This window comes from Cydia strobilella, chromosome 11 (genome assembly GCF_947568885.1).
Source record: "Cydia strobilella chromosome 11, ilCydStro3.1, whole genome shotgun sequence".
In the NCBI taxonomy this organism is placed as follows: Eukaryota; Metazoa; Arthropoda; class Insecta; order Lepidoptera; family Tortricidae; genus Cydia; species Cydia strobilella.
The window spans coordinates 2,201,567-2,228,997 of NC_086051.1; the positions used below are offsets into that span (position 1 = coordinate 2,201,567).

At 39.1% G+C, this 27,431-nt stretch overlaps 2 protein-coding genes across 2 annotated transcripts in view; both read right to left on the minus strand.

Moving 5' to 3' along the window:
- Positions 1 to 14,804, minus strand: part of LOC134745403 (fatty acid synthase) — a 43,352-nt gene extending 28,548 nt beyond the window's left edge. The window contains exons 1-7 of the mRNA XM_063679444.1: positions 14,644 to 14,804; positions 14,388 to 14,558; positions 3,503 to 4,269; positions 3,196 to 3,426; positions 1,713 to 2,349; positions 1,017 to 1,210; positions 3 to 231 (exon numbers count right to left, since the gene is read on the minus strand). Of these exons, the coding sequence (XP_063535514.1) occupies positions 3 to 231; positions 1,017 to 1,210; positions 1,713 to 2,349; positions 3,196 to 3,426; positions 3,503 to 4,269; positions 14,388 to 14,550 (2,221 nt within the window). The 5' untranslated portion in view covers positions 14,551 to 14,558; positions 14,644 to 14,804. The remainder of the gene's footprint in view (positions 1 to 2; positions 232 to 1,016; positions 1,211 to 1,712; positions 2,350 to 3,195; positions 3,427 to 3,502; positions 4,270 to 14,387; positions 14,559 to 14,643) is intronic.
- LOC134745411 (reticulon-4-interacting protein 1, mitochondrial) overlaps positions 1 to 27,431 on the minus strand; it is a 128,381-nt gene that overhangs the window by 64,275 nt on the left and 36,675 nt on the right. The gene's annotated exons all lie outside the window — the stretch shown is intronic.

A 27,431-nucleotide genomic window follows, 5' to 3' on the forward strand; every position in this document is an offset into this window, starting at 1 on the left:
ACCAAGATCGGAGCCCCACTGGTCCTGGGGTATGGAGGACGACAACCAGCGCGCCGTACGCGGCTTAGGCTTGGGGATGACTTGCAGCAAACTGCTTCGCAGTTGAGTGGCCGCGGACGCGATGTACTTGCTGTGGAACGCGACGCCCGAGCTGTTGACGCGACGAGCGAACACGCCCTCCGCGGATAACTCTGCTACGAACTTCTCGATGGAGGCCGGCGGGCCGGAGATCTGCGGTAGATAGATGCGTTAGTGGCCGAAATGGAATGGTCTCTAAGAACTGTTTCCCACTGACGTCCAGTTTTTTGCGGGTACAGTTTTCTGTAGTATGAGTGCAGTATTCCCAAAACAGAATGCTCGTGTGAACGTTACTATAATTAGCATATACACTACTAAAACGGGATCCTGCAGAAAACCGTATATTCCCGCAAAAAACTGGACGTCAGTGGGAAAGAGCTCTTAGCGCCACTTCTCCGGTGCACCATCCTACTAACCCGGGATTGACCGGTTAAACCGTTAACCCAATGTCAAATTGTACTGATAACCATGGTAACTCGGTTTAACCGGTTAACCCCGGGTTAGTGGGATGGTGCAAGTGGCCCTTAAGGGTTAAAAACTACGCTAGCATAGCGACCTTCGGTTTAACAGTCACACGCCTTCGTGACTGCGTGGGTGTTGAATAACTTTTAAATTGATGTTATTAAACAGTTTATTTCGAACAAAAACTGCGCTCTGGTGAAGCAAGAAATTTTTACGCTTTCACTCTTGTTCAGAACGGTCAATATCAGAACTTTTTTTTATGCTTAAATATTATTTTTTGAAAAAATTTCACATCTTTGATTTTCTGGTTGAGGTTCCCGACATCTACAAAACAAACAGCAATATCATCTAAATGTAAAGACACTTCGTCGAAAATGTGCAAAACAATTACACTTCCGAAACGCCTGTGAAATATCACAATAGTCCTAAAAGGCGAATTTAGCTGACAATCCACATTAGTTTAAAGTGGAACTCACAGTGACGCTGTCGGCAGAGTTGTGGCAGGCGGGCACGATGTCGGCGGGGCAGCGGCGCGTGGCCTCCTCCCAGGAGAGGCCGACGGCCGCCATGGCGCCCGGGGCCAGCTTGGCGTCCACGATGCTGCGGCCTCGCCAGTACGCGCACAGCACCGCTTGCTCGCCCGTCAGGGTCTCGTCGGCGTACGCGCAGCCTAAGGGAACGAACGTACTTATAAATGAAAAGGGGGTAATTAATCGTTGGGAAAGTCGAGGTATATGTATATACTAATAGCAAAAGCAATTAGGTGTATGAACGGTCAGTAACAGTGATGTGATGAGTTGATGACAGTACAAAAAAGCGGATCGGACTTTAGTTCTAAATTGACGCTCATTTGACAACATACGAATTAAAACAAGATAAAATCCGACCCTTTTAATACATTTAGCATCATACTTGAAATCGGAAACGATAATAGCTGATTCAAAGAGGGTTTGTCATAATTTAATTATCATATCAATAAGACTGGTTGGACATTCAAATACTGGTCTAAATAAGGTTGGTTGTCTTGTTTCGTGTCTTAAATATATTAAAACTCACTCGCAGTCTCTCAGTTTTTTAAGGCGAAATTTTTTTGACACTCGTTACTTTTCGACTTAAAAACGTGAATGAATGTTGAATATGCCTAACGGAAGTTTTGTTGTTAAGTGTCTTACCGACTTCTCCGACGGAGTGTCCGATGATTCCGTCCGGGCGTACGCCAAGTTCACGCAGCACGTCCACTAGCGCCACCTGCACGGCGGCGATGGACACGAACGAGTTGATGACGTTGTCGAACGCGGCGTCCGGGGCGTCTGTGATCACGTTCTGCAAGTCTAGGCCGTGCGGCTTAAGGGCCGCTGCGGAGCGCGCGATGCTCGCCGCGAACGACGGCAAGCGGAGCAGAGTTTTAGCCATGCCGGCCCACTGCGAGCCCATGCCGCTGAACACGAACCAGACCGGGCGCGGTTCACTCTCGGTTTCGAGCACTTCGATAACGGGCGCCGAGCCGCGCGCCGGGTCCAGCACGGCGTAACCGCGACGCGGGTGTCCGGGGATCGCTTGGGCGTGAATGGCGTCTAACAGTCCATGCAGTTCAGCATCACGCTGATGCTCAGCAGCCAGCTTGAGTAACTTCTCAACGGCCTCGTCAGTACGGCCCGAGGCGAGAACCAGACGCGGCGCCGGATATTCGGCGGGCGCGGGGCGCTTGCCGCTCTGTGATTCGAGGATGATGTGGGCGTTGGCGCCGCCGAAACCGAACGAGTTCACGGCTACCAGCCCGCCCTGCCAGGGTGTGTTTTTGTCCACGACCTGCGACAAAATCGACACGTTATAACACGTTACACACACACGACACGTTAGGTTAAGATTCGTTTTGTAATTCTACTAATACAATTTTATAAGTTAATGTAATATGTAACTAACAACTATTATATGGATTTATGTCCGAAATAAAATTATTTTATTTATTTATTATAAGTATGTGCTTCATCGAAAATGGTTAGTAACACGCTAATATGGACGTTGAGTGTAAATGCGAATGTAACTGTCCGTCTGTCTGCCTCTTTACGCTTAAACCGCTTAATCGATTTAAATTAAAGGTATGAAGATAGTTTGAGGCTCGGGGAAGGACAAAGGGTAATTTTTATAATCGTCATCAATTCACCACCACCAATCAGAAACTGCAAAACCATTACCTCTTTTAAGTACAACCTTAGAAAGTATTTACTTGTAGGTAAGCCAAGAACAAGTTTATAAGTATGCGGACACATACAGTGAATTTCTAGCGAGTTAACCCGTTTTGTATAAACATATATTTTGTTAGTGAACTCTCTCTCTCTCTATATATCTTTTTTTTGTAGATGTCTTTTTACACATGTTCTGTTCTGAAACAAAATAGGAACGGAACACGTTTCTATTCTGTTTCAGTTTTTATTTTAAGTTTTAATTTTGGGTGCCCTAAAAACCAGCTAAGCGGCATCATATTTGGTGTACTCGTGACTAATTACTATGTTGTTTTATGTATAATGTTTTTTTACGCCAAATAAATATTTTTCTATTCTATTCTTTCTATTCATCATTCCACGCAGACAAACTCGCGGGCAGAAGCTAGTAATATCATATAGGTATCAAAATAACGTACTGATAAGTTGTTACCTTTATACGGCCGTCGTTAAGAGCAGGAATGTCGGTATTGGGGCTCTTGAAATGCAAGTTTCCGGGGATAACTCCACTCTCCATGGCCACGACGATCTTGGCAATAGAGCAAAGCCCGGATGCGGGCTCGGAGTGGCCCATGTTGGATTTGACTGAGCCCAGTAGGAGCGGCGTCTGTCGGTCCTTGCAGAACAGATCAGCAATCGCGTTCACCTCCTCAGGGTCTCCCACCTGGAAGACATCGTGTCAAATAATGCTGTTTTGCAGTGAAGTAATTATAATAGAAACTCATGTTGCGTATATTTACCTTAGTGCCGGTACCGTGGGCCTCCACGTAGATGACATCCTGCGGCCGCAAGCGCGCCTCTTCGAAGGTTTCCTGTGCAAGGCGACGCTGCATGCGTCCGTCGGGGTATGTGATGCCCTGCGCCTTGTTGCCGTCAGTGTTCATACGCGCGCCGCGCACTGTGCAGTACAGTCTTCTCGCATCCTTGCGGCGTTGTAGCAGCACGGCCACGGCCGCCTCTGAGCGCACGTATCCGCGGCCGCTCGCGTCGAACGCGGCGCAACGACCTTCAGGAGACAACATGCTCAATCGGTGGAAGTTGAGCGAGTTGGCCGGCTTGAGGCAGAGATTGGTACCGGCGACGACGGCGGCGTCGCAGTAGCCAGAACGGATGGCGCTCGCGGCCTGCGCTAACGCGAACATAGAGCTAGAGCAGGCGGTGTCTATCGCGTACGAGGGTCCTTTGAGATCGAAAGTGTATGAGAGTCGGTTGGGGAACATGGCGCGACAGCAGCCGGTCAACGCGTAGCCGTTGATCTTGTCCTCGTCTCGGGTCCACACTTCTTCGGTCTCCGAGTTGGAGACGCCGACGTAGACCCCTGTGCGAGAGCCGCGCAGCTCGGCGGGGCTGAGCCCGGCGTCGATGATGACCTCGTGGGTAAGTTCCAACAACAGTCGCAACTGCGGGTCCATGAGGTGAGCCTGCTTGGCGTGCACGCCGAAGAAGGTGGCGTCGAAGTGTGCCAAATCCTTGAGTTTGCCATTACGCTCGGGTAGCCCGTGCACTCCTGCAACAACCAACGCAAATGAACGTAATTTTTGGTTTAATTAGTACCTATTCAAGATTTAATTTACTTATTAGAAAAGCAGTAGAATAGGAGATCAGTCAAATGAAAAATACCTACTATAAATTATAGGCCTAATTCACTATCCACGGTTTTCTTCGCATTTGTTTGGGGATTACCGCACGTGAACGAGCAACTGTAAAAATGGGAAACGAGGCAAAAAGGCAACGACGAATCATAAAAGTCCTAACAGCTTTTATTTTAGGACAACGAAAACATCAGGCGATAAACATATATAGCTTTAGTTCGCAAAATTAGGATCGTGATGCATACATTGATCGTCGGTTATATGTTTTGGTAGGCATATCATTGTATTTTTTTTAGTTAAAGACATAGATTGTCTATGTGCTTTTACAATGGGTCATGTGAAGTTTCTTATGAATATTATGATAACAATCTCGGACTAAAAGTATATTCACTTACTTAAAATACAGATCGATTGTTTCTACACGTAATTTACTATACAATCGTCTACTGATATCGGTCAGTATGACGTCACCTCTCGCCCTTGCGATTCCCAGAGCTAATGTAATCGCACGCGCATAACGTAACGTTTGGTTTGTCGCGAGTTCAGGGTCATTGTCAACGCATGTGCGCATCACGCCACCTAACGGTGAAAGCCTGCGGCTGCCGTCTACCATCGCCTACTTTAGACACTGACGATTCGTAGACTTTATTTCTAGAGGCTTAAGGTCCATCGAAGATCAGTGAATTGTAGCTTAACATTCATCATCGGACGCGTACGAACACGCGACCGCCTATGTATTCCCTTTCTCACATCGTGAACGCGGCCGAACCGCTATAACACGTCCTCTGTTTAAGCATTATTGCCAGGGATCTTGAAGCCAGTTAGGCTGGTTAGCTGATGCCAGCGCACGACAACGATGGTAATACTCAACCGACAATTTACCGGAACAATGAGATGATGACACATTCACTGCGTTTAGAATCAAGAATCAAATGTTTTATTCGTGATAAACTTAAAACTAAAATTACATACAAAAGTATAACTAAAACTACAAGCATTCATAAAATAGGTAAGAGTTAGTTTACCACGAAATGGTCTCGCCTCAGCATAATGCTGACCCGAAAGTCAGCGCTGATCTTTCGGCGAGACCATTTTGGGCCACGATCGCAGCCGAACGACACGGCCCAACCATAAGCTTAACGCAGCCTTTGCAGCAGCGTTTACCATTAATATCTATAACTCGTCACTAACCAACGAAATGTCAAATTAAGTAAACAAAAGCGTTTTACATTGTATTGTAATTCCGCAAATACAATAGGGTATTTACCTGACTAGTCAAATCAGTTTCTTTTTTAGGGTTCCGTACCCAAAGGGTAAAAACGGGACCCTATTACTAAGACTCCGCTGTCCGTCTGTCTGTCAGCAGGCTGTATCTTATGAACAGTTGAAATTTTCACAGATGATGTATTCCTGTTGCCGCTATAACAACAAATATTAAAAACAATAGATAATGGTACGGAACCCTTCGTGCGCAAGTCCGACGCATCCGACGCGCACTTGGTCGGTTTTTTCGAACTGTCAAAACGATTAGCCACTGGAATTTATATGAAAACTGAACAAGTGATGAAGTGACGTCACGGTCAACTTAGCGTTCTCTTTATAGTTCTATCCGGTTTATTCAATAGAAATTGTGTCCAACAATAACTGCTTTTTAGGGTTCCGTACCCAAAGGGTAAAAACGGCACCCTATTACTAAGACTTCGCTGTCCGTCTGTCTGCCTGTCACCAGGCTGTATCTCATGAACCGTGATAGCTAGACAGTTGAAATTTTCATAGATGATGTATTTCTGTTGCCGCTATAACAACAAATACTAAAAACAGAATAATATAAATATTTAAATGGGGCTCCCATACAACAAACGTGATTTTTTTGCTGTTTTTTTTCCGTAATGGTACGGAACCCTTCGTGCGCGAGTCCGACTCGCACTTGGCCGGTTTTTTTTTAAATAATTTTTTGGTGATTTATTTCGTGCACGATGTGAAATAAATTTATTTAAATACTGTCAACATCTCTATTAAAAGACAGATTTTCTTTCGCAAGATAATAAACCGATGATAACAAATATAACATCCGCGGAAGGTGACCCAGAGGTCTGTGTACGGTAATTATATGCGTGACCTTGCGGTCATACGGTCGGTTCCGCGCGGAGATAAAGTGGACTTGGCGGGATCCACGCGTGGAATCACGATACTCTCACGTTGCCATTTTACGCAGTGGAAATGTTTTTAAATGTAATTAAAGACTGATAAGTAAGTACATTTCGTATATGGCTCGGTTTACCGCCTGACGGCTGGTTTTAAAATTTTGCTGGTTTAAATTTAACTCTTTACAAAATGTTAAAAATTAATTGGGGCCCACGACGTGTCCTATACGTACCGGTCGTCGGGAGTTGAAAAATATCCGTTACAACGCACATAGATTAATTATTCGTATGTCAGTATTGAGATAATACCTGAGAAGTTTAAAATCAAAAGGCCGTAGACTTTTTTTTATACTAGTAGTTGTAGCCACGGATCAACCCGCGCGGACATGCCTTCAAGTGGTACTAATTTACATCTGCTGTATATAACTAACTTAGCGTTTTCACTCACGTATTTTTAGTCACTCGCGCGACATGTTTCGAAGAGCCTAGGTCTAAGTAAGTTAAGTTAATATGTCTCACGATAGTTTAAACTCGATCTTCTACACATCTTATAAAACAAAGTCCCCCGCCGCGTCTTTATGTATGTTCGCTATAAACTCCAAAACTACTGAACGGATTTTCATGCGGTGTTCACCTATCAATAGAGTGACTCTTAAGGAAGGTGTAGGTGTATAATTTGTTAAGGGTAACCCGTGCGAAGCCGGGGCGGGTGGCTAATAAAATTATAAAATAGCTTTTATTCATCTCTATGGTTTAAGCTTCAGGTAAATGCCAATATTATAAAAATCGTTAGTTAATTCGTGACATCAAAAAGAAATTAGCGACTTGATCAAATACTAAGCATATACACGTAAGACAAATTGTATTCGCCAACAAACTGTCTACTGGCGAAAATTTTGTATACCTAGACATAAGTATATTTTTTTTTTAAATAAAATAAATAATAATGAATTCATATTTTGTAATTGTAACGGGTCTAACGCGATATAAATTTCATTATTTTTACCTCATCCGACCACAGCTGGCGCAACCCAGTTTAAGCGTCGGATAAGGTAAAAATAAAGAAATTATATAGCGTTAGACCCGTTAAAATTACTAGTAATTCTCATATAAACGCGAGAGAACGTAATTTTTCATTACATCCAGACCTACACTGCTATGGAGGCTCCGCGGAATCCTTACAAACTCCGCGCAGCGCATCTCAGGGCTATCACCCCCCCAACCAGCATCATGGCCTAAGGAAAACCAGTACCTCCAAACCTCTAGATCAGTAATGACTATGGGTGACTAGAGATCTTACTTTAACTGGACGTATAAAACGATGCGCCTCGTGCAATGGTATTACATAGTAACAACCCAACCCTGTCAACAATTTGTTTTTTCCCTTGACCCATGTTGTGTTTATCTTTCATACATACATATAATCACGCCTATTTCCCGGAGAGGTAGGCAGAGACCACGGATTTCCACTTGCCATACATCTTTCCTGACATACCTCTTTCGCTTCCTTCACTTTCATAACATTCTTTATACACGCTCGCCGGTTTAGGGTGCTCTTGACCTGGCCTTTCTTCAGGATTTCCCAGATCTGATCAGAGAAAGTCCGCCGAGGTCTACCCCTCCCAACTCCCGCTTCTACTTTCCCCTTCTTCTTTTTTTTCGGTTTATCTTTCAGTTTATTTATACAATACTGAAATAGTTTTTCTTAGTTGATGAGTTAGGTGTTAGAAAGGGTGTTTTTTCAACCCTTGGCCAGATTGCGAGGTGAGTAGGTATACATTCCCAACAGTTCCTCCAAGTCGCTTTTGGATAGGCTTAATTTAAAAAATACTTGAAGATGTTTTTTATCGTATTTTTATTACTTAATATATTAATGTGCTATTACGAAATTATTTTATTTTACGTTACATAAGAATAGAGCGGAGAACCTGATAGAGTCGGGCCAAGTTAAGGATGACTCACGTTAGACCGGGCCGTGTCCGGGCCGGAGCTTCCGGCGCTTACTTTTCTATGACGGAAGCTCCGGCCCGGACGCGGCCCGGTCTAACGTGAGTCATCCTTTAACTTCTGCATGGCTTTTGCAATGACAGTGTGGCAATATCAATCATTAATGTCAAATTTCTATGCAAACATGCCATTTATAATGACACTGCCTCACTTTATTCTGTTAAGTCGGTGTAGAGTCAGCTTAGACGGACTTTTAAGTGTCGTTTGTAAATTTACATCTTAATGCAAAATGTAGAGACAATAATATTGTAATTTAACCACACCACCAATCAACCAACCCACCAACCAACCGCACCAACTTTGCTTCTGTTGACAGGTAGAGAATGCCTTGTAGCATTAAGTCCGCATTTTGTAACTGTAAATTTTTTACTGTGCAATAAAGTTTAAATAAATAACAGTTATTTGTTATACAAGGGTGCAAAGTTGTATTTTACGCGCGAGTGTTTCAACACACGAGAAGTAAAATACATTTGCACCCGTGTGTAACACAAAACTTTTCCCCTCACTATAGCGAGGAAAGTGCAACATCCACAGGCGTTAGATCATCTTCATCAATGGAATCAGTAATTTTTTTACGATATTATAACAGAAAACACTAGAAATTCTGATTTTTACGTGAGTCGGTGAGAAGAACAGTAAAAATTTAGTTGACAATGTTGACATTTCTGTTCTGACGTATGAAATGTCAACGATGCGTTTTGAAATTGCATCGACTCAACTTGTGCGTTCAGAATTATATTTAACATCATTATAAAAAATCTAACGTTTCTTATGGAATTTTAAGGTTTATGGTGGGTTTATGACTTAAAATTATTAAATAAAGCTAAATTTGGTATTTTTTATTATATTCTCAAACCATATTAATATCGAATGAACCATTATTATGAGCGTTTTACGTTTTGTTATCTGTCAAGCTACTTAAACACGCTCCACTTCCGAGCTAGTGAGGGGAAAAGTCATTACCGGGTCTAACGCGATTAAATTTCATTATTTTACCATTTTTCCGACGTTTCAACTAGGTTGCACCACTAGCTGTAGTCACGGAAGACTGACGTCCCAGCAAATGTCTTTAATTATGTCAAAACGCGAGAGCTTAAAGTGTTAAACCCTAACAAATTTATACACCTAAACCTTCCTCCAGAATCACTCTATTGATAGGTGATGAAAATCGCATGGAAATCCGTTCAGTAGTTTTTGAGTTTATCGCGAACATACAAACAGACGCGACGGGGGACTTTGTTTTATAAGATGTATAGATGTACTAAAAAACTTAAGTTTGTAATCTATGTATAACCTATAACTCCGAAAGATGTGCTAAATATATCAAAATCTTACGAGACGCGAATGTCAAGATAACAGGGATCAACCGATATACAACCTGTCGCTTGTTTCCGCTCTCGTATGTGTGTTTAAGCCGTTAAAAGGTGTGACTATGGATGGTATAGAAAGGATCGCAATCTCTTATGGCAGAATTGTTGTAAAAGTGACCGCGTTAAGCTTTAAACAATAGTTCCTAATCTCTCCGGTGGCGCTAGTTAGGCTCGGGGACATGAGTATAACATGAACCATATAAGGCAACAAATAACCCGACCAAATTACGTAGGTTGTTTTTGGTAGTATTTCGGTGTATGGTGGCGCCGCCTAATTACTGTTTTTTGATGGACACTTTTTATACATAGAGATTTGGCTCCTTTATATAGTCTCCATGCATACAACATTCAATATATGGATGGCATAGAAAGGATGCCAATCTCTTATGGCAGAATTGTTGCAAAAGTGACCGCTTTCAGCTTTAAATAATAGTTCCTAATCTCTCCGGTGGCGCTAGTTAGGCTCTGGGACATGAGTATAACATGAACCATATAAAGCAACAAATAACCCGACCAAATTACGTAGGTTGTTTTGGTAGTATTTCGGTGTATGGTGGCGCCGCCTAATTACTGTTTTTTGATGGACACTTTTCATACATAGAGATTTGGCTCTTTTATATAGTCTCCATGCATACAACATTCAATACATCTTCGTTTTGATTACGGGAGCAACGATGTCATTTGTATGTCGAGCGAGATGGCAACTTGGCAAGTCAATAATTAAACGCAACTTGTGCAAGCGAGATACAGTACTTTAGTTAGATCAGTTTGTTGCTCTCTTTCGGATCGATTTTTCTAGTCTGTTATGGTCACCTGACATGCCATGGCCTTAGAGGATATAACCAAACGGAGTAGCCATTAACAGGCGTTCCCCTCTGTCAAAAATAGTCGGCCAATGGTTATACACATACACAATGTATGGACTGACGTTTATCTGACATGGCTATTTTGACGTTACGTATACATTTGACGTTCCCCTCCCCCGCAAAAATTGACAGACTTTTTCGTACAGCAAATTACAGACAGGGCGTCTCCGTTGGTCATATCCTCCAAGGCTATGGCAATATGTAAAAAAAGTTACCGTACTGTAGAGAAATAAGTAAGATTAGTGTTCACTCCATACGTAAATGAAACTCCATGAAAACTCATTTATAATAACTTTTATACAAGCTTATCGAAAACTTATCTATACATCTTATAAAACAAAGTCCCCCGTCTATACATCTTAAAAACCAAGTCCCCGCCGCGTATGTCTGTATGTATGTATGTTCGCGATAAACTCGAAAACGACTGAACGGATTTTCATGCGGTTTTCATCTATCAATAGTGATTATTAAGGAAGGTTAAGGTGTATAATTGTGACGTTTTCAACAAAAAGGTACCACATTGTCGCTTGTTGATAAGGTTGATTTCTAATTGAAGCTATATGGAAATAGCGCCTTACTGACAAGCGACAATAAGTACCCTTTTGGTTGAAAATGGCACAATTTGTTAAGGTATACCCGTGCGAAGCCGGGGCGGGTTGCTAGTTTGATAAAATTCAAGCTTAATAAGTATTAATAAGGCTTAAGCAAGTTTTAAACGTATTAATCATACGTTTAACCGCGCGTACCTCCCATACAACTTATTAAGTAAGGATTCATTTATGAAGTGAGCACTCTAAGCTTACTTATTAGGGTTCCGTACCCCAAAGGGTAAAAACGGGACCCTATTACTAAGACTCCGCTGTCCGTCTGTCTGTCTGTCACCAGGCTGTATCTCATAAACCGTGATAGCTAAACAGTTGAAATTTTCACAGATGATGTATTTCTGTTGCCGCTATAACAACAAATACTCAAAGGCACGGAACCCTCGGTGCGCGAGTCCGACTCGCACTTGGCCGGTTTTTATTTTTCTATAACTGTATAGTAGGTACTAACCGCTTTAAATCTACATGCGAGAGAATAAATCTGAGTCTAAGACAATCGCTAACGACGTCGTATAAGTCATTAATTAGTGTATGTTATTACTGTAAACGTAGTTTTTGTCATGATCATGATCAAGGGCTCAAGGACCAGCACAAAAGCGCACGCAACCTTCTATAATTGATGTAAAAAATAAGATCGTAGATTAATTATAGTATTATACTTTACATAATTACATTACACGAGGATCAAAGAGCTAATGGAAGATTTCCGTTGGATTTTCTGCTTTGTGTCGGAACGTTGTGAGCGCTCATAGGCTGCGATTGCTGCTTATCATCGGGCGCCACCTTCACGGTATAACAAAGTCGCTTCGCTGTCTACTGCTGTCCGCACGATATCGGCATGCCAGTTGCTAGGAACTGTCAAATTATTGTTCTAACTGACAGGCCAATATCGTCCGGCGGACTGATACATGGAGACTATATAAAGGAGCCAAATCTCTATGTATGAAAAGTGTCCATCAAAAAACAGTAATTAGGCGGCGCCACCATACACCGAAATACTACCAAAAACAACCTACGTAATTTGGTCGGGTTATTTGTTGCCTTATATTATGGTTCATGTTATACTCATGTCCCAGAGCCTAACTAGCGCCACCGGAGAGATTAGGAACTATTATTTACAGCTGAAAGCTGGTCACTTTTGCAATAGTTCTGCCATAAGAGATTGTCGTCTTTTCTATACTGTCCATAGACTGATAGTCAGTGGGCCCCATAAGATTTACAAAGTTCAAAACAAGGCGTTAATCATCACTACATAGTATAAAACAAAGTCGCTTCCTGCTGTCTGGATGGATGTCTCTCCCTATGTATGCTTAGATCTTTAAAACTACGCAACGGATTTTGATACGTTTTTTTTTAAATAGATACGAGTGATTCAAGAGGAAGGTTTATATCAAAGATAGATATAACTCCGTAATAGATGGATACAGTCTAAGGAAAAAACGTGCCTCGAAAATCAAGAAAATTTGATTCTCGTTCAGAGGGCGCTACTAGTTTTGGCCTACAGTCATATAGATGGCATTGACGGTTTCGTTTGTTATTTAACAATTTTAACGCATATCAGTGAAAGAACATGGGTCAAAATCATAAAAATAATTAATGCAAATAAAAAAAATCATTTCTCTATATTTAAATACATTCTATCGTATTTTTATAAATCTTCATTTTTAGTTTTAAAGTGTGTCGACAGATGGCAGTGAATTTGCTGGGGTTACAAAATTTACTATGACAGTAACGCTCTAGTATCAGTTACTCTATGTTTATATACACGGTGGCTAAAAAATATGCGCATTCCCGTTACCAGGGAGGTTTTGGGATTATACTGAACAACTTTTACTATGGGACCAACCCCGAAATCGCGAAAAAAAATGTGGCTCCTTCATACATTTTGGCTGGTCCATCTTCTATGGGAGGGTAAAATTTTTTTTCGCGATTTCGTGGTTGAACCCATCCCAAAACCTCCCTGGCAGCGGAAATGCACTTATTTTTCAGCCACCCTGTATATTAAATCATTTTACGGTTTAGACTCACTTGTTTTAGTCACTCGCGCGACATGTTGCGAGTGACTAAAACAAGTGAGTCTAAACCGTAAAATGATTTAATGTTAGTATGTCTCACAACAGTTTAAATTCGATCACCCTGTATATAATACATCAGCATTGCACCCGTGCGTAGCCGGGGCGGGTCGCTAGTATATTTATAAAAGTAAGCAAAAAGGCCATATTAGCCACGAGCGAAATAAAGATATAAGAAGAATAGGACACTTTGTTCAATGAACAAGGCAGTTTTTTGAATTAAGGTTTGATAAACCGATTTAAATTTCAAGTTTTTGTTTAAAATGTTAATGTCCGTTGTATTTGGTTACCTACAATAGGTTCAGTAGTTTTTAAATATTTCGTAAGAGTTAAAGGGATTTGAGCATCTTGAAAATATATTTAGTTATTATTAAATAAGTGTTAACACTTGAATACATCTTTGACTTGTAGTTGTATAGAACGTCACGAACCTGATAAATGATAGCTATGGATAGCATTGATAGCCGTTATGTAAGTGTCAGAATGCGTTCGGAAGTCGCATGCATCGTATTACGGTTTTATTGAACCGTAAATCACGTAACACATGACCCCTACAGCCACAGATTTAATATATACGCTAGATGACGCAAATACCTCGATTTGTATTGAAACCAAGCGTGACGAATTTTTCATACAAAATTTACGCTTAATATAATTTTAAAATTACTTATCTGTGATAGGAAATATGTTCTTGCCTTTGGGTGCTCTCAATTTTTGGGCTGTTGCAGTTAATTATCATATCGTTAACTTTTTGTAAAACGTAATTTTTTTATGTTAAACTGTTATAATTTTTCTGTCATGATAATATTTTTCAACTACGCGAAGACGCAGAAAGATCTGAATTGAAATTGAACTCAAAGCATCAGCTAGGACAGCTAGCTTCTAATGAAAAGTAATAACCATGGTTTCATTTGAAAGCATGCTGCTATTAACAGCTGATTGTTAACCCAGTTTCGTTATAAGTAGACTCACCGGGTGTCCAGCGGCGGTCATCAGCGGTGACCAGGTCCACGCCATCAAAGAGCTGCTGCGCGAACTCCTCGATGTTGTTGGACTCGGGCAGGCGGCCCGACAGCCCAGTCAGCACCACGTCGTCATCGGCACCGCCGCGTCCGTTCGATACGCTCGGCATCATTCACGAATCTGCAACAAGCACAACCGATTCACAACTGTTCACAGTGTTCATCACCGCACTGTCTGGCGAGCAAAGGATGAGTATGTCCCTCACCTCTATCGGATCAATGAAACACCTAAGGGGTCTCCACTAAATCACTTCACGGATTCGGTTGATGAAGAGCGTCCGAGCACGGCTACCTCTCGAGTGAGAATGAGAGGATAGTTCGGGATGTTGTGCGGCGCGCGAGCACGCGTAGAGTGGAGTCCGGCGCGGGCGCCGCGCGGTTAAAAGGGCGCGATATCGGGGTCGCGACTTGTCAGCCGCGACGCACGTCGAGCCTCTGTCTTATCACGGGCGCAAGGACGAACAAGGTCGAGTGTTTTCCGAGTGGCCTGTCCGCTTCGACCTCCAAGGTTTCCGCGGGTGCAGCGGCCGTGCCGACGACGCCGGTGCGGCGCCGCGCGAACTGCGAGGACACAAGTTTACACTTTACAACACTACCCCGACACCCGCACAATAGCGCATTGTGTGCCAATTGCCCGCCATCGGCCGTTCGTGCTAGTAAGTAGTTGAGCACAATCGGGACATTATTAGATTACCCGAGCGAAGTAGCATTCATCCTTTATAATTTTACGCGTACTGCAAGATGGGATAAAACGGAATCTTACGAATGGCGCGTACAAAAAATCGTAAGGTACCTAAGTGTACTAAACAAAAAACCGGCCAAAAGCATGTCGGGCCATGGGTAGGGTTCCGTAGCTAGTAGCTACCCGTTCGTCACAATGGACAAATTTACGGGTTTTTTTTGGTAGATAATATTATTAAGCCCGGTTCACATTTGTCTGACGTGTCGTGTTGTGTTGTGTCGTGACGCATATTGATTTCATACATTTAATATGTGTGCGTGCACATTTGTCTGACGCAGCGTGCCGTGCATCAGACTGGAAAGATGAACTGTGTGAGCGCAATTCGGCTCCATAAACGATAGAGCACATGATATCCTGTCCAGCGTGCCCGCATGTCTGCTCTGAGCAGGACCTCCGTGAGGCCGCCTCAGGGCGATAAATGTCGCTACATTCTGGTCCCGCACAGTCTGAAACCATTGACACAAGAAGAAGGCAAACTCGGCATTTCATGGTACGAATCACGTCGTAATAGTTGCGATAACATTTACCGCCACATGATAATGTGTATCCACCGCGTGAACCTCGAGCACCTATCTGCCGTCAGACAATACGTTGAGTTGAGGGCGATAGATCAAATACGTCCGTGTTCGAAAATACTGCAAATGAGTACGTACATTCTTGACACTTGCTACTGATTATGTAAGAATATAAGAAATAACTCAAACTCAAAATATTCTTTATTCAAATAGGCCTAGCAACAAGCACTTATAAATTGTCAAGTTTTAAATATTACCTTAATCTAAATATCAGAGCAATTTATTGATGCAGTTATTATTATTCTTATAAACATTGAAATATTATAGATATGTCAAACTTAATAACAAGAATTCACAAAAGGATCGTCAAACACCAAAATTGTATAAAAAATACTAGTCTAGAAACTTTCTAGAATAAAAATCTAAATGTCAAAAAATACGGATTACCTAATACAGGTATTCATTGAATTATCGATTTCATCATTATTAACATAATAATAAATAATTAATTATTTTCAATCACAATCCCACGGTGTTTCATCATTCATGTAGTCTTGTGTGCTATAATAGGCTTTAGAGATAAGTTTACGTTTTACATATTTTTTTAATTTATTAACAGATAATTCAGTGATGATATTTGGAAGTTTATTATAAAATCTTACACAGTTACCCATGAATGATTTTTTAATTTTATGGAGCCGAGTGAAGGGTACTGCAAGCTTATGCTTATTTCTAGTATTAATCTTATGTATGTCACAACAGTTTTTCTTAAAACTGGCAATGTTTTTATGTACAAACAGAATATTCTCATAAATATATTGACAGTGCACTGTCATTATGTCAATTTCCTTAAATTTATCTCTAAGTGAGTCTCTATGGCTCTTCTGCAGAACAAAAATGGTATTTATCTCTGAAGCACCACCCCACAGTAAAATACCATATGACATAACGCTATGGAAGTAACTAAAATATACTAATCGAGCTGTTTTCACATCAGTTAACTGACGGATTTTGCTCACTGCAAAAGCTGCAGAACTCAGTCTATTCGAAAGAGTATCAATATGGGGACCCCACTGGAGTTTAGAATCTAAAGTTATACCAAGAAAAACTGTACTATCAACCAATTCCAATTCCTCGTCCTTCACAATGACACTTGTTTGCACATGCCTTACGTTACTACTAGTGACAGTAGTGACAAACTTAATACATTTAGTATTTTTCTCATTTAACAATAAGTTATTAACATTGAACCAATTTACTACTTCTGAAAATGAAATTATTTTATTACATTGAAACACAATACAGAAATACAATGTCAAAAATTATACAAATATTAATAAATACCTAAAATCTAAAAAAATCTACATACAATTTCATCAACAATACCTAATATATTTTAATAAAAAAAAAAAAAAACAAATACAAAACAAAACTTCTGAAATAGCATCGTTTACATCACTGTAAGCTTGTTGCTGTCGTTGGACTTTGAAAATAAGTGAGGTATCGTCTGCAAACAATACTATATCATGGTGGGTCTTTACAAGGTATGGCAGGTCATTGATGTAGATAAGGAACAGGAATGACCCCAATATCGTAGCTCGTATCGTATCGTAGTAGTCAAAATGCTCAAAGTAGTAATCACAACCTGGTTATATCTCTCTACAACATTCGCTTGTGGCGAATAATATGGGGTATAACACGGTCCCGGAATATTATAGCTCGTAAGGAAATCCAGAAATTGACGACAATGAAAAACTGTAGCGTCATGCTAATTGTAGCGTTGTTAGGTATTGACCTAAAGCATCCTGCGACTCCTCCCAGGCATCGAAGATCTGTTTAATTAGCTCAACACCAGCGTCGGTTGTTGAGCGACCCCGTGTAAAACCAAATTGTTTGTTATGCATTAAATTATTGATGTTAAAATGTTTCAATAACTGAGACAATACTAATTTTTCAAAAATTTTACTGAATGTCGGTAACACTGATATCGGTCTGAAGTTAGTGGGGTCTGGGGTCGGATGTGCTACCTGATTTAAATAAAGGAGTGACTTTACTATGTTTCATTAGATCAGGAAACTCACCGCAATCAACACTGTTATTAAATATAACTACCACGTCAGGCGCTACAACTTCTATTAAGGATTTGACAGAATGGACAAATACTCCCCAGAGGTCACTAGTTTTTTTGACATTAATTGATTTAAGCGCCTTTATTATATCTGAGGCACTCACATGTTCAAAATGAAGGTCTCTACTATATTCTGGGACATTATCTTCTAACAATGTAACGGCAGACGAGGGTGATGAATTTAAGTTCTTTGTTGTGGAAACTGGTGAAGGATTTTCAAATTCTGTTGCTACATCTAAACTGGAGTCTACAATTTTATCATCAATTTTCAGTTTAAGATCATTCATTCTTTGTGTTGATCTACCAGTGTGCATATTAATTACTTTCCACGTTGTTTTAATTATATCGGAGCTATTTTTGATTTTTTGGCTTAAATAATTACGCTTAGCAATATGGCAATCTATTTTAAATTTCTTCGAATATTGTTTGACATGTTCCTTAAATTCGTCACTTGTATTAAACCGCCGTTCCTCATACAAGGCATACAATGCACGTCTTCGTTGATGTAGCTCTGCAGTAGCCCACTCAAAATATTGATTAGCACCAAAAGAACAAAATATAAAATCATTTAGTTTAGACGAACAGAATTGTGCTAAAAGGTCCTCACTCAGCTTGATGTCCCGAAGTAAATCCTATACACTACGTGATTTTCAGTGAAGCCTGGTAAAACTAAAACTAACTAGGTGCCACAAACCACCAAGAAAACATAACAACAAAGTGAATAATCACAGCATTAAGTAACAAAAACATAAAGATTAGTGATGTACCGACTATTGATTTGGCCGACTAGCCGACTAATCGGCCAAATCCATAAATCATTATTTCTTTTTAAAGTTCTGTTTTGTCTAAATTGGATGCATTTGAAAATATTCGTTTTGCTCCTATGTCGCTTTAGCATTTTGCGCGCATTATTTCTACATTTTATATTTTAAGCAATTTAATAAAGGAAATGCATTATGTAACGTGATATTACGGCAACAAATATCCGAATAATGTAATAAAAAATATTTCGTTCAAAAACAAACTCCATACATGAAACCAATTGCTATTTGAGCATTTTGATTAATAGGTGTAGGTTCTAGCAATATTTTTTTTTATTTTTTAAAGATTAAAGATGCCTCAAATAATAGAAATAAAAATAACCTTAGTACTGTAATATTATTAATATTGTACAACTCCTACATAGTGTTTTGATATTTCGACATACCTAGGTTTGCCCTAGCTTGACATATCTTTTTTTGTATGTTACATTGTTCATTCATTTGTTAATAATATATTTTGTCTTAATATTTTACTTCATGTTTTTGCAGTTTTAATTTTAAGTTGATCTTGTGCTTAATAGTAGTTTATGCAACTGATACATAATGAGATGCAATCGACACACGTGTTGTTTTATGAAACGAGCGTTAGCGAGTTTCATAATAGAATCACACGAGCAAATTTTTAGCCACCCTGTATATAATTAGGTACATTAATTTAATTGCCACGCTATTAATGCGTGCAAAATTGAACTGGAATTATATTATAATATTAAATATGTTATAAATGCCACCCAATTACAGCACATCCCGTTTACATGCATATTACTGTAAAATAATATAACGCCATAATATATGCTGATTACGTGCATTCAGATTTGGACAGATATTTTTTTAAATCTGTTCATTTCTAACACGCACCACACATGGGCTAAAAATGAAATCGCACATGTATCGTAGTTATCGTACAACGTTTTACAGTACATATGGCCCTTCAAATTTTCGACATAGATCGCACTAGTGCGGTAAAGTAGCTCCATATGTACTGTAAAAATTATTATAGTAGTAGTGGTAGTAGAGTAAACTATTGTACGAAAATACATATTAGTTAAGTAGTTAGTTTTGCTGGGCATTTTCCGCAAATCGACATCCAATGTGCCTATTTTGTGTGAAATGAGGTAGCGCTACTCTAACCACCCCAGCTCCTCCACGAAGCCTAGCAAAGTCTTCAGGTTGCTAGTTGCCTCCCTTAGTGTGCATGGATTCCCTAGGTATTTGCTCCTATATACTTCTACCTGTTTACAGTCTAGGAGAATATGTTTTGTTGTTTCTTCTTCTTCCATGCACGCTCTGCACATGGGGCAAAAATACATTTTAAAAATAAGATGTACAAAGGCGAACTAATCACTTTGTGGGATCCCTTCCAGTTAGGTAACCTTTGCGATGAGAGGAGAGAGTAAAAAGAGGGTGACAAATGTAGCAAAATGTACAATGTACAACAAGGTACCAAAGGATATAAATACATACAAAATGAAAAGGATAAACATATATTACACAAAAAGGAATGGGAAAAATACACAAAAAATTGGAAAGAAGTAGAAAAATATAAAGCAACTATACAATAGGTGTCTCCCGACACAGGCATTTTTATATGCTTTCTGGGCGGCTCCATTCCCTTAGAATTTTGTATTTGTAATAGAAATAAAATCAAATTAATCAGTCAGATAACCATAGCTTCTTTAACCTCTCCTAAATAATATAATAACGGCTTATATTACATTTCTCTGTCGTGTCGTGTCGTGTTGTGTCGTGTCGTGACGACACAACACAACACGACAGACAAATGTGAACCGGGCTTTATTCGGTTGGGCTCGTAGAGCCCTTGGAGGGCGGCGTAGCACGTAGCACGCACGCAGCTACGCGCAGAGCTACAAGCTCTTCACGACTAGCGCATCCGTGGGCCTAACCAAGATGCCAAACGTTTGTGCTACGCTACGACAACGAAACGCTTTCTCTCTCTACCACTCTTACATAATTATTAGTGCGATAGAGACGATTTTTTTTAATTTCTATGAAATTATGACATTTAAAATAATACTTCCACACTCTATGCTATCAAACACGGTGCAGAGTTAGCTTTTGTAGGTTCAAATAAACATTCCTGAGATGATTTTTATGAAAAAGGAACACTAAAACAAACCAAACGTGTATGATTTTTTTCCTTTAGATTCTTACGTAATATATAGGGTCATTCTTATTTTTTTACATATTCAGCCCGTAAATTATTGCAGGTGACTATAAAAAAGACCCTGTATTTATATTGTTTTATTAGTACTGAACTCTTAACAAAATTTTGGTGGTAATTACTGGAAAAAAACCCACCTTGTACCAGTGGTTAAAATTCCCAGTAGTTACCAGTAGTAAAAGGTGGGAAAAAAATCCCAGTAGTTACCACTGGTAACAAGTTGGTGGTAACTAGTGGGAATAACCCTTCAATTTCTTTTTATTTTAATAATATTGATACATTAGATTATTAAGTACACAGCGAGGTGCCCATCATCGCTAATTTGTGTTTAGTTTTGTCAAAAAATAAAAGGGCGTTTATCCATGCCAAAAAGGATAGTCGCCGCGATTTCTTGAGGTATAGTTGCCCTAATAGCCTATATACCTCACATACCATGATGTGTAAGTTTATAATTTAAAACTAACACTAATATTGTTGAAACTCTAGGTCCATGGGGTCCCAGAGCGCATAAGTTGTTTGCAGAAATCGCGAAGCGTCTGGTTGACGTAACTGGTGACCGAAGAGCTGGCGGCTTTCTCGCACAACGTATCAGCATTGCGATACAGCGGGGAAATGCCGCCAGCGTCCTTGGTACAATGCCTCAAGGGCCTATTTTAGATTTAAGCTAGTTATTAATTTCGTTTACGTAGTACCACTGTATATATCTTGTATGTAAATAAATGTTTACCTATACGGGACTTAATCGCGTACAAACTTACGTTTATTTATGGCCTGACGTTTCGAACGTGACGTTACGTTCGTGGTCGTGGTTAGTTTAAATTATGAGTGAAAATCGTGTTAGTTAAAATCAGTGTGAGTTTATTGTTTAATGTACGCTTAGATTGCGTTATAATTTTTTTTTTCATGGGATACATATTAGTAGGTATACAAGATTTTCTATTAAACATATAAGATCTTATCTTTGACAAAAGTATTTCGTGTTTCTAAAAATACATTGCAACAGCAGTAGCAGTAGGTATTGGAATTTGGTGAATACTAATGAAGCTATTTTTTAATTATTAACTTGGGAGCTTGGGACTAATTACTGTTCGCGAGTCATGCCAAATAATACTTAAGTTTAAATATTATAGATATTTACAATGCAAAAACGTTTAAATCTGTCTTGTCTTCTTGGATAATGAACGTTTAAATCTTACAATCGTTTTTTTTTTAATTACACATATACTATATACAATTTAATTTCGATAAAAGCTAACAAACAATACGAATAGGAAAATAATGGTATCCTGTGATAAATATATACAATAAATAAACTGGTTCATCTCGTAAGCTTATAAACAATAATAGGTGGGTATTATTTATGTAAGCATCACAGAAACACGAAAAAAAACCGGCCAAGTGCGAGTCGGATTCGGAAAAAACGGCAAAAAATCACGTTTGTTGTATGGGAGCCTCACTTAAATATTTATTTAATTCTGTTTTTAGTATTTTTAGAGTTCCGTAACCAAATGGCAAAAAATGGAACCCTTATAGATTCGTCATGTCTGTCTGTCTGTCCGTCCGTATGTCACAGCCACTTTTTTCCGAAACTATAAGAGCTCTGTTGAAACTTGGTAAGTAGATGTATTCTGCGAACCGCATTAAGATTTTCACACAAAATTTAAAAAAAAACAATAAATCTTGGGGGTACCGCATACTTGGAACTGAAACTCAAAACATTTTTTTCATCAAACCCATACGTGTGGGGTATCTATGGATAGGTCTTCAAAAATGATATTGAGGTTTCTAATATCATTTTTTTTTCAACTGAATAGTTTGCTCGAGAGACACTTCCAAAGTGGTAAAATTTGTAACTTCTAAAATAAGAGAATGATAAAACTAAAAAAAATATATGATGTACATTACCATGCAAACTTTCACCGAAAATTGGTTTGAACGAGATCTAGTAAGTAGTTTTTTTTTAATATGTCATAAATCGTAAACCGCAATTTACCTTTCACTCACGTTTCACATAAAAAATACATTGTTTAAATTGTGTAATGTACGGAACCCTCGGTGCGCGAGTTCGACTCGCACTTGGTCGGTTTTTTGTTATAACTGCAACAGAAATACATCATCTGTGAAAATTTCAACTGTCTATAGCTATCACGGTTCACATGAGATACAGCCTGGTGACGGTGACAGACGGAGAGACAGACGGACAGAGGAGTCTTAATATAAGGGCCCCGTTTTTACCCGTTGGGTACGGAACCCTAAAAAACAGCAAACCGCCCGTGTGTGAACATATAAAGAATCTAATCAAGAGTTAGTTTTTATTTTGATATTTAACGAACTCAACGCGGTGTCACAAAGAGACGAATTCTTTAGGCCCCATTAGCACGAGAGCTTAAAAAGCGTTGCGTGTGCGACGCACCTATAAGTAAGAGTGAGAAAGCGATATCTCTTTCTCGCTCTTACTTATGGGTGCGTCACACACGCAACGCTTTTTAAGCTCTCGTGCGAATGGGGCCTTATCGTGTCTGTACCGCGTGATGGGCGAAGGTTATGAACATCATAATGTCATCTATCGAAGACCTTTCTAACTCTGCGTCTTAACCCATTGACGATCAAAGCGTCCTATCGCGTCGCATAAGCAACGACGTAACTTGACGCCGCGATTTACCGATGAAACGCATTTATGAGTAAATGGTATAGTCTTGTTCTTTAGTAATTGTATTTTCAGCTGTGTCCCTACTAGGTTTTTTTTTGGAGAACGCACGTGGGGGCATGGCATGATTAGCATGGCCGTGCCGCATCATGCATCTTTTTATTTTAGTGGTAGGTTTGCGTCGTGTTTGCGTCATAAGCATAATGTAAACGTTATTCAACTCTACGAAAGTATGTTAAAGTCAAATATTTTATTGCGTTTCATGTGTACATTTCATGCTTATTTATATCACAGGGCAGACACGCCATACATTAAAAATCATTTGCGTTTCTATGTGTGAACGGCACGTCTGTACACGCGTCATGCGTCATTGTGTGAGTAAGTTGCTTAAAAACCGAACTGAGCGTTTGCCAAAAGCTCGTCAATCTGCTGTCGCGGCACAGAATAAGTAATAGTATTATCATACAGAACGGCCACGCACCGCCCCGCCCCGATTCGAATTACCTCGCCCCGCGACAGCAGATTGACGGCCGTTTGCCGGCCGCTCAGTACTGTTTTTAAGCAACTTACTCACACTATGACGCGTGAAGCCGTGAACAGACGTGCCGTTCACACATAGAAACGCAAGTGATTTTTGATGTATAGCGTGTCCGCCCTGTGGTCGCGGGGCGAGGTAATTCGAATCGGGGCGGGGCGTGGCCGTTCTGTATTGATAATACCAAAGAGGATATAATAAGATAGAGCGGTACTTTCATAGTAAATTTTGTAACCACTGTAAATTCACTGCCATCTATCGACATACTTTAAAACTAAAAATGAAGATATATAAAAATACGTTAAAATGTATTTAAATATGGATAAATGTTTTTTTTTATTTGCATTAATTATTTTTATATGATTTTGACCCATGTTCTTTTACTGATATGCGTTAAAATTATAAATAACAAACTAAACCGTCAACGCCCTCTATACAAGAGTAGGCCAAAATTGAATGATTCACGGTTAGTTTCACTAGACTTATATTGACCGGGATTACCTTTTGTATTATTTGTATTTTTTGTATTGTTTTGTAAAGGTAATCACGGTCTATATCCCGGTCAATATAAGACTATTACTTATGTTGTGTTTATAGCTTAAAGCTAAGTACAGTCTAAACATGAACCCTAAGAGGGTTTAGCAACATTAAATATGAAGACAATAACAACTAATAAAATCTTAATAATAGCACTGTAATATTTACAAATGTTTTATTATACTTAGCTAGGCCCGTATAATAAACAAACCGCCCCTTTTAAAAAGGAGAAAAAGCAAACAAAAGATAAACAATAATTATAGAGACTAACTTAATTTACTTATATTTACAACTGAATAATCTATCAAACACTTAAGAATTCTTGAATGCTTTAGCATGATTTGCTAATTAAATGTTGTTTTACTTGTGTTTTATGGTTTTAAATCTATAAATGTTGGTTTTTACCCGTTCTGTATCGACTGGAATTTTATTGTATGTACTATGACGTATATATGTATACAAATTAAAAATGTATGGGCCCTGGAGAGGAAGTGCCTTAAAACCTTGTTAGGTTTTACTTAAATAAAACATTCTTTTATTTTTGAAAAGAAACAAAACTGCATTCAATTTTTTTTTTAATTCGCTTGTCTCGTCCAGGAATCGACCGACTAATAATTTCAAAAAATAAACACGCTATTTTATTCTACTAGTCGATAGATTAAGAGCCGACAGGAGGTGAGCCCGGGTTCAATTTTGAGATTTCTAGTTGAATATCGCCGTCGCTCTGACGGGGGCGGTACCGCGTAGCGAGGGACTATTCCAGTGTGTGTGGTGCACGCACACAGACGTGCACGCATTTTGCGCTCCTCGCCGGCCTCCGCTGGCCGGCCCGCTCCCGCTACGCTATAGCTATGCATACCACATACCACGCCACACACCACCCAGTTCTTTTCTTACTTTATTCTTCGATTATAACTCGTTCGCTCGCTACCACCACTAAGCGTTTGCTTATTCCCTGTTATTGTGTTAACTCCTTGATTTTAAGTAACTGAATTCAATATCCTTCTACAACCTGCAATCTAATTAACATTTCGAGGTACAGAAGAGTAAAAAAACATAATATAACATGAACATACAAGAAAACACTGTTGTATAAAAACATACAAGATAACGGCTGTTAAATTAATCCAATTAAATATTTTTAAATATAAACAAAAATATTAAATTATAGTCGTGAGTATTTTAAAAGTAAAACTCCCTTATTCCTTGACTTTAAACAAAGTATTTTACTTATAACTTACTTGGTTCGTATGAATTAGTGACATACCTAATTAAAAAAGAAAGCTATAACTCCCGCGGGAACAATATAGGCCTTTTCCCTTCAGTACACCTGCATAGAATAAGATCTTTTCGAGCAAGTGTGATTAAAAACAAATTTGCCGCTCTCCGGCTACGTGGAATAGAAAAAAATAGCCTCAGGTTAGATAAAATATCATAACAAAGAAACATGTGATATGTGATATTTCTTACTTTGATGTAATTATACAGTTTTATTAATTGTCTGTTTTTTATTTATGAGTCAGATTTTGATAAAAATGTTTGAAGAGCTAATTCTGGTCGGAATAAATATGAAACCCCAATTTGGGACAATAGTCTAGTCTACAAAACGTTCAAGGTGGTGAAAAATATAGTGTAAGCTGTTCGCATAAAAAACCGCAAATCGATGTACAGGTTACCCGTTTGGTACACGTATACTAGAGGTCAAAACAAAATTTTTGACCCGCAGTTCCTAAAAAAAATTCCCTTAGGAGGGTGCTGAAACCTTTTTTTCATATATTTTTTTTAAACCTATTGTATTCTTCTCTTATCTATCATACGAAAGGGTTTTTTGAAGCGATTCTGAAAATATACCACATCATTACATTTTAGCCAGTTTTAGGGTTCCGTACCTCAAAAGGAAAAACGGAACCCTTATAGGATCGTGCGTCTGTCTGTCTGTGTGTCCGTCTGTCACAGCCTATTTTCTCCGAAAATACTGGACCAATTAAGTTGAAATTTGGTATACATATGTAAGTTTGTGACCCAAAGACGGACATGTAACGTAAACAAATGAATTTTAAACATGGGGGCCACTTTTGGGGGGTAAATGAGAAATTTAAAAATAAAGTATTTCAAACTATATCGTGTTATATATCAAATGAAAGAGCTCATTGTGAGAATCTCTAATACATTTTTTTTATAATTTAGGATACACAATTTAGAAGTTATTTAAGAAAATAGGCAAAAAATGACCATTCCCCCCCTTTATCTCCGAAACTACTGGGTCTAAAATTAAAAAAAAAAATACACAAAATAGATTTTACCAAAAGATTACAGGAAAACCTATTGGAAATTGCAGTCAAGCGTGAGTCGGACTTAATTACTTAGTTTATATCCGACCCCTACGGGTTTTTTAAAGACATTTACTCACGTTTCACTTAAAAAATACATTGTTTAAATTTTGTAATGTACAGAACCCTTGGAACGCGAGTCCGACTCGCACTTGGCCGGTTTTACTTAAATTGAAACAAAAAGAATTTTCAAAACATTCCAAGTTTAGTTCCTCCAGTTACGATATGGCTGTTTTTTTTTTTGTACAATATACCACAAATGATACGTGATATCCTCATATCGAACCCCAAAAAAGCAATTTTAAAAATAATTTTATTTAGTTTTTTTTTTTTAATACAAAGTGACACAACCTACTTCAATACCTATTTTACGAGACTTATGGAACTGTACTGCAGATATGGTACATATTAATCATACAATGATACGTAATATCCATATATCCAACGGGAAATACCTCCTTAACCCTTTAACTTGACCCCAAACTTGGTATGTTTTGAAAATTCTATTTGTTTTAATTTACAAAAAAAAGGTATTTTTTTTAGGAACTGCGGGTCAA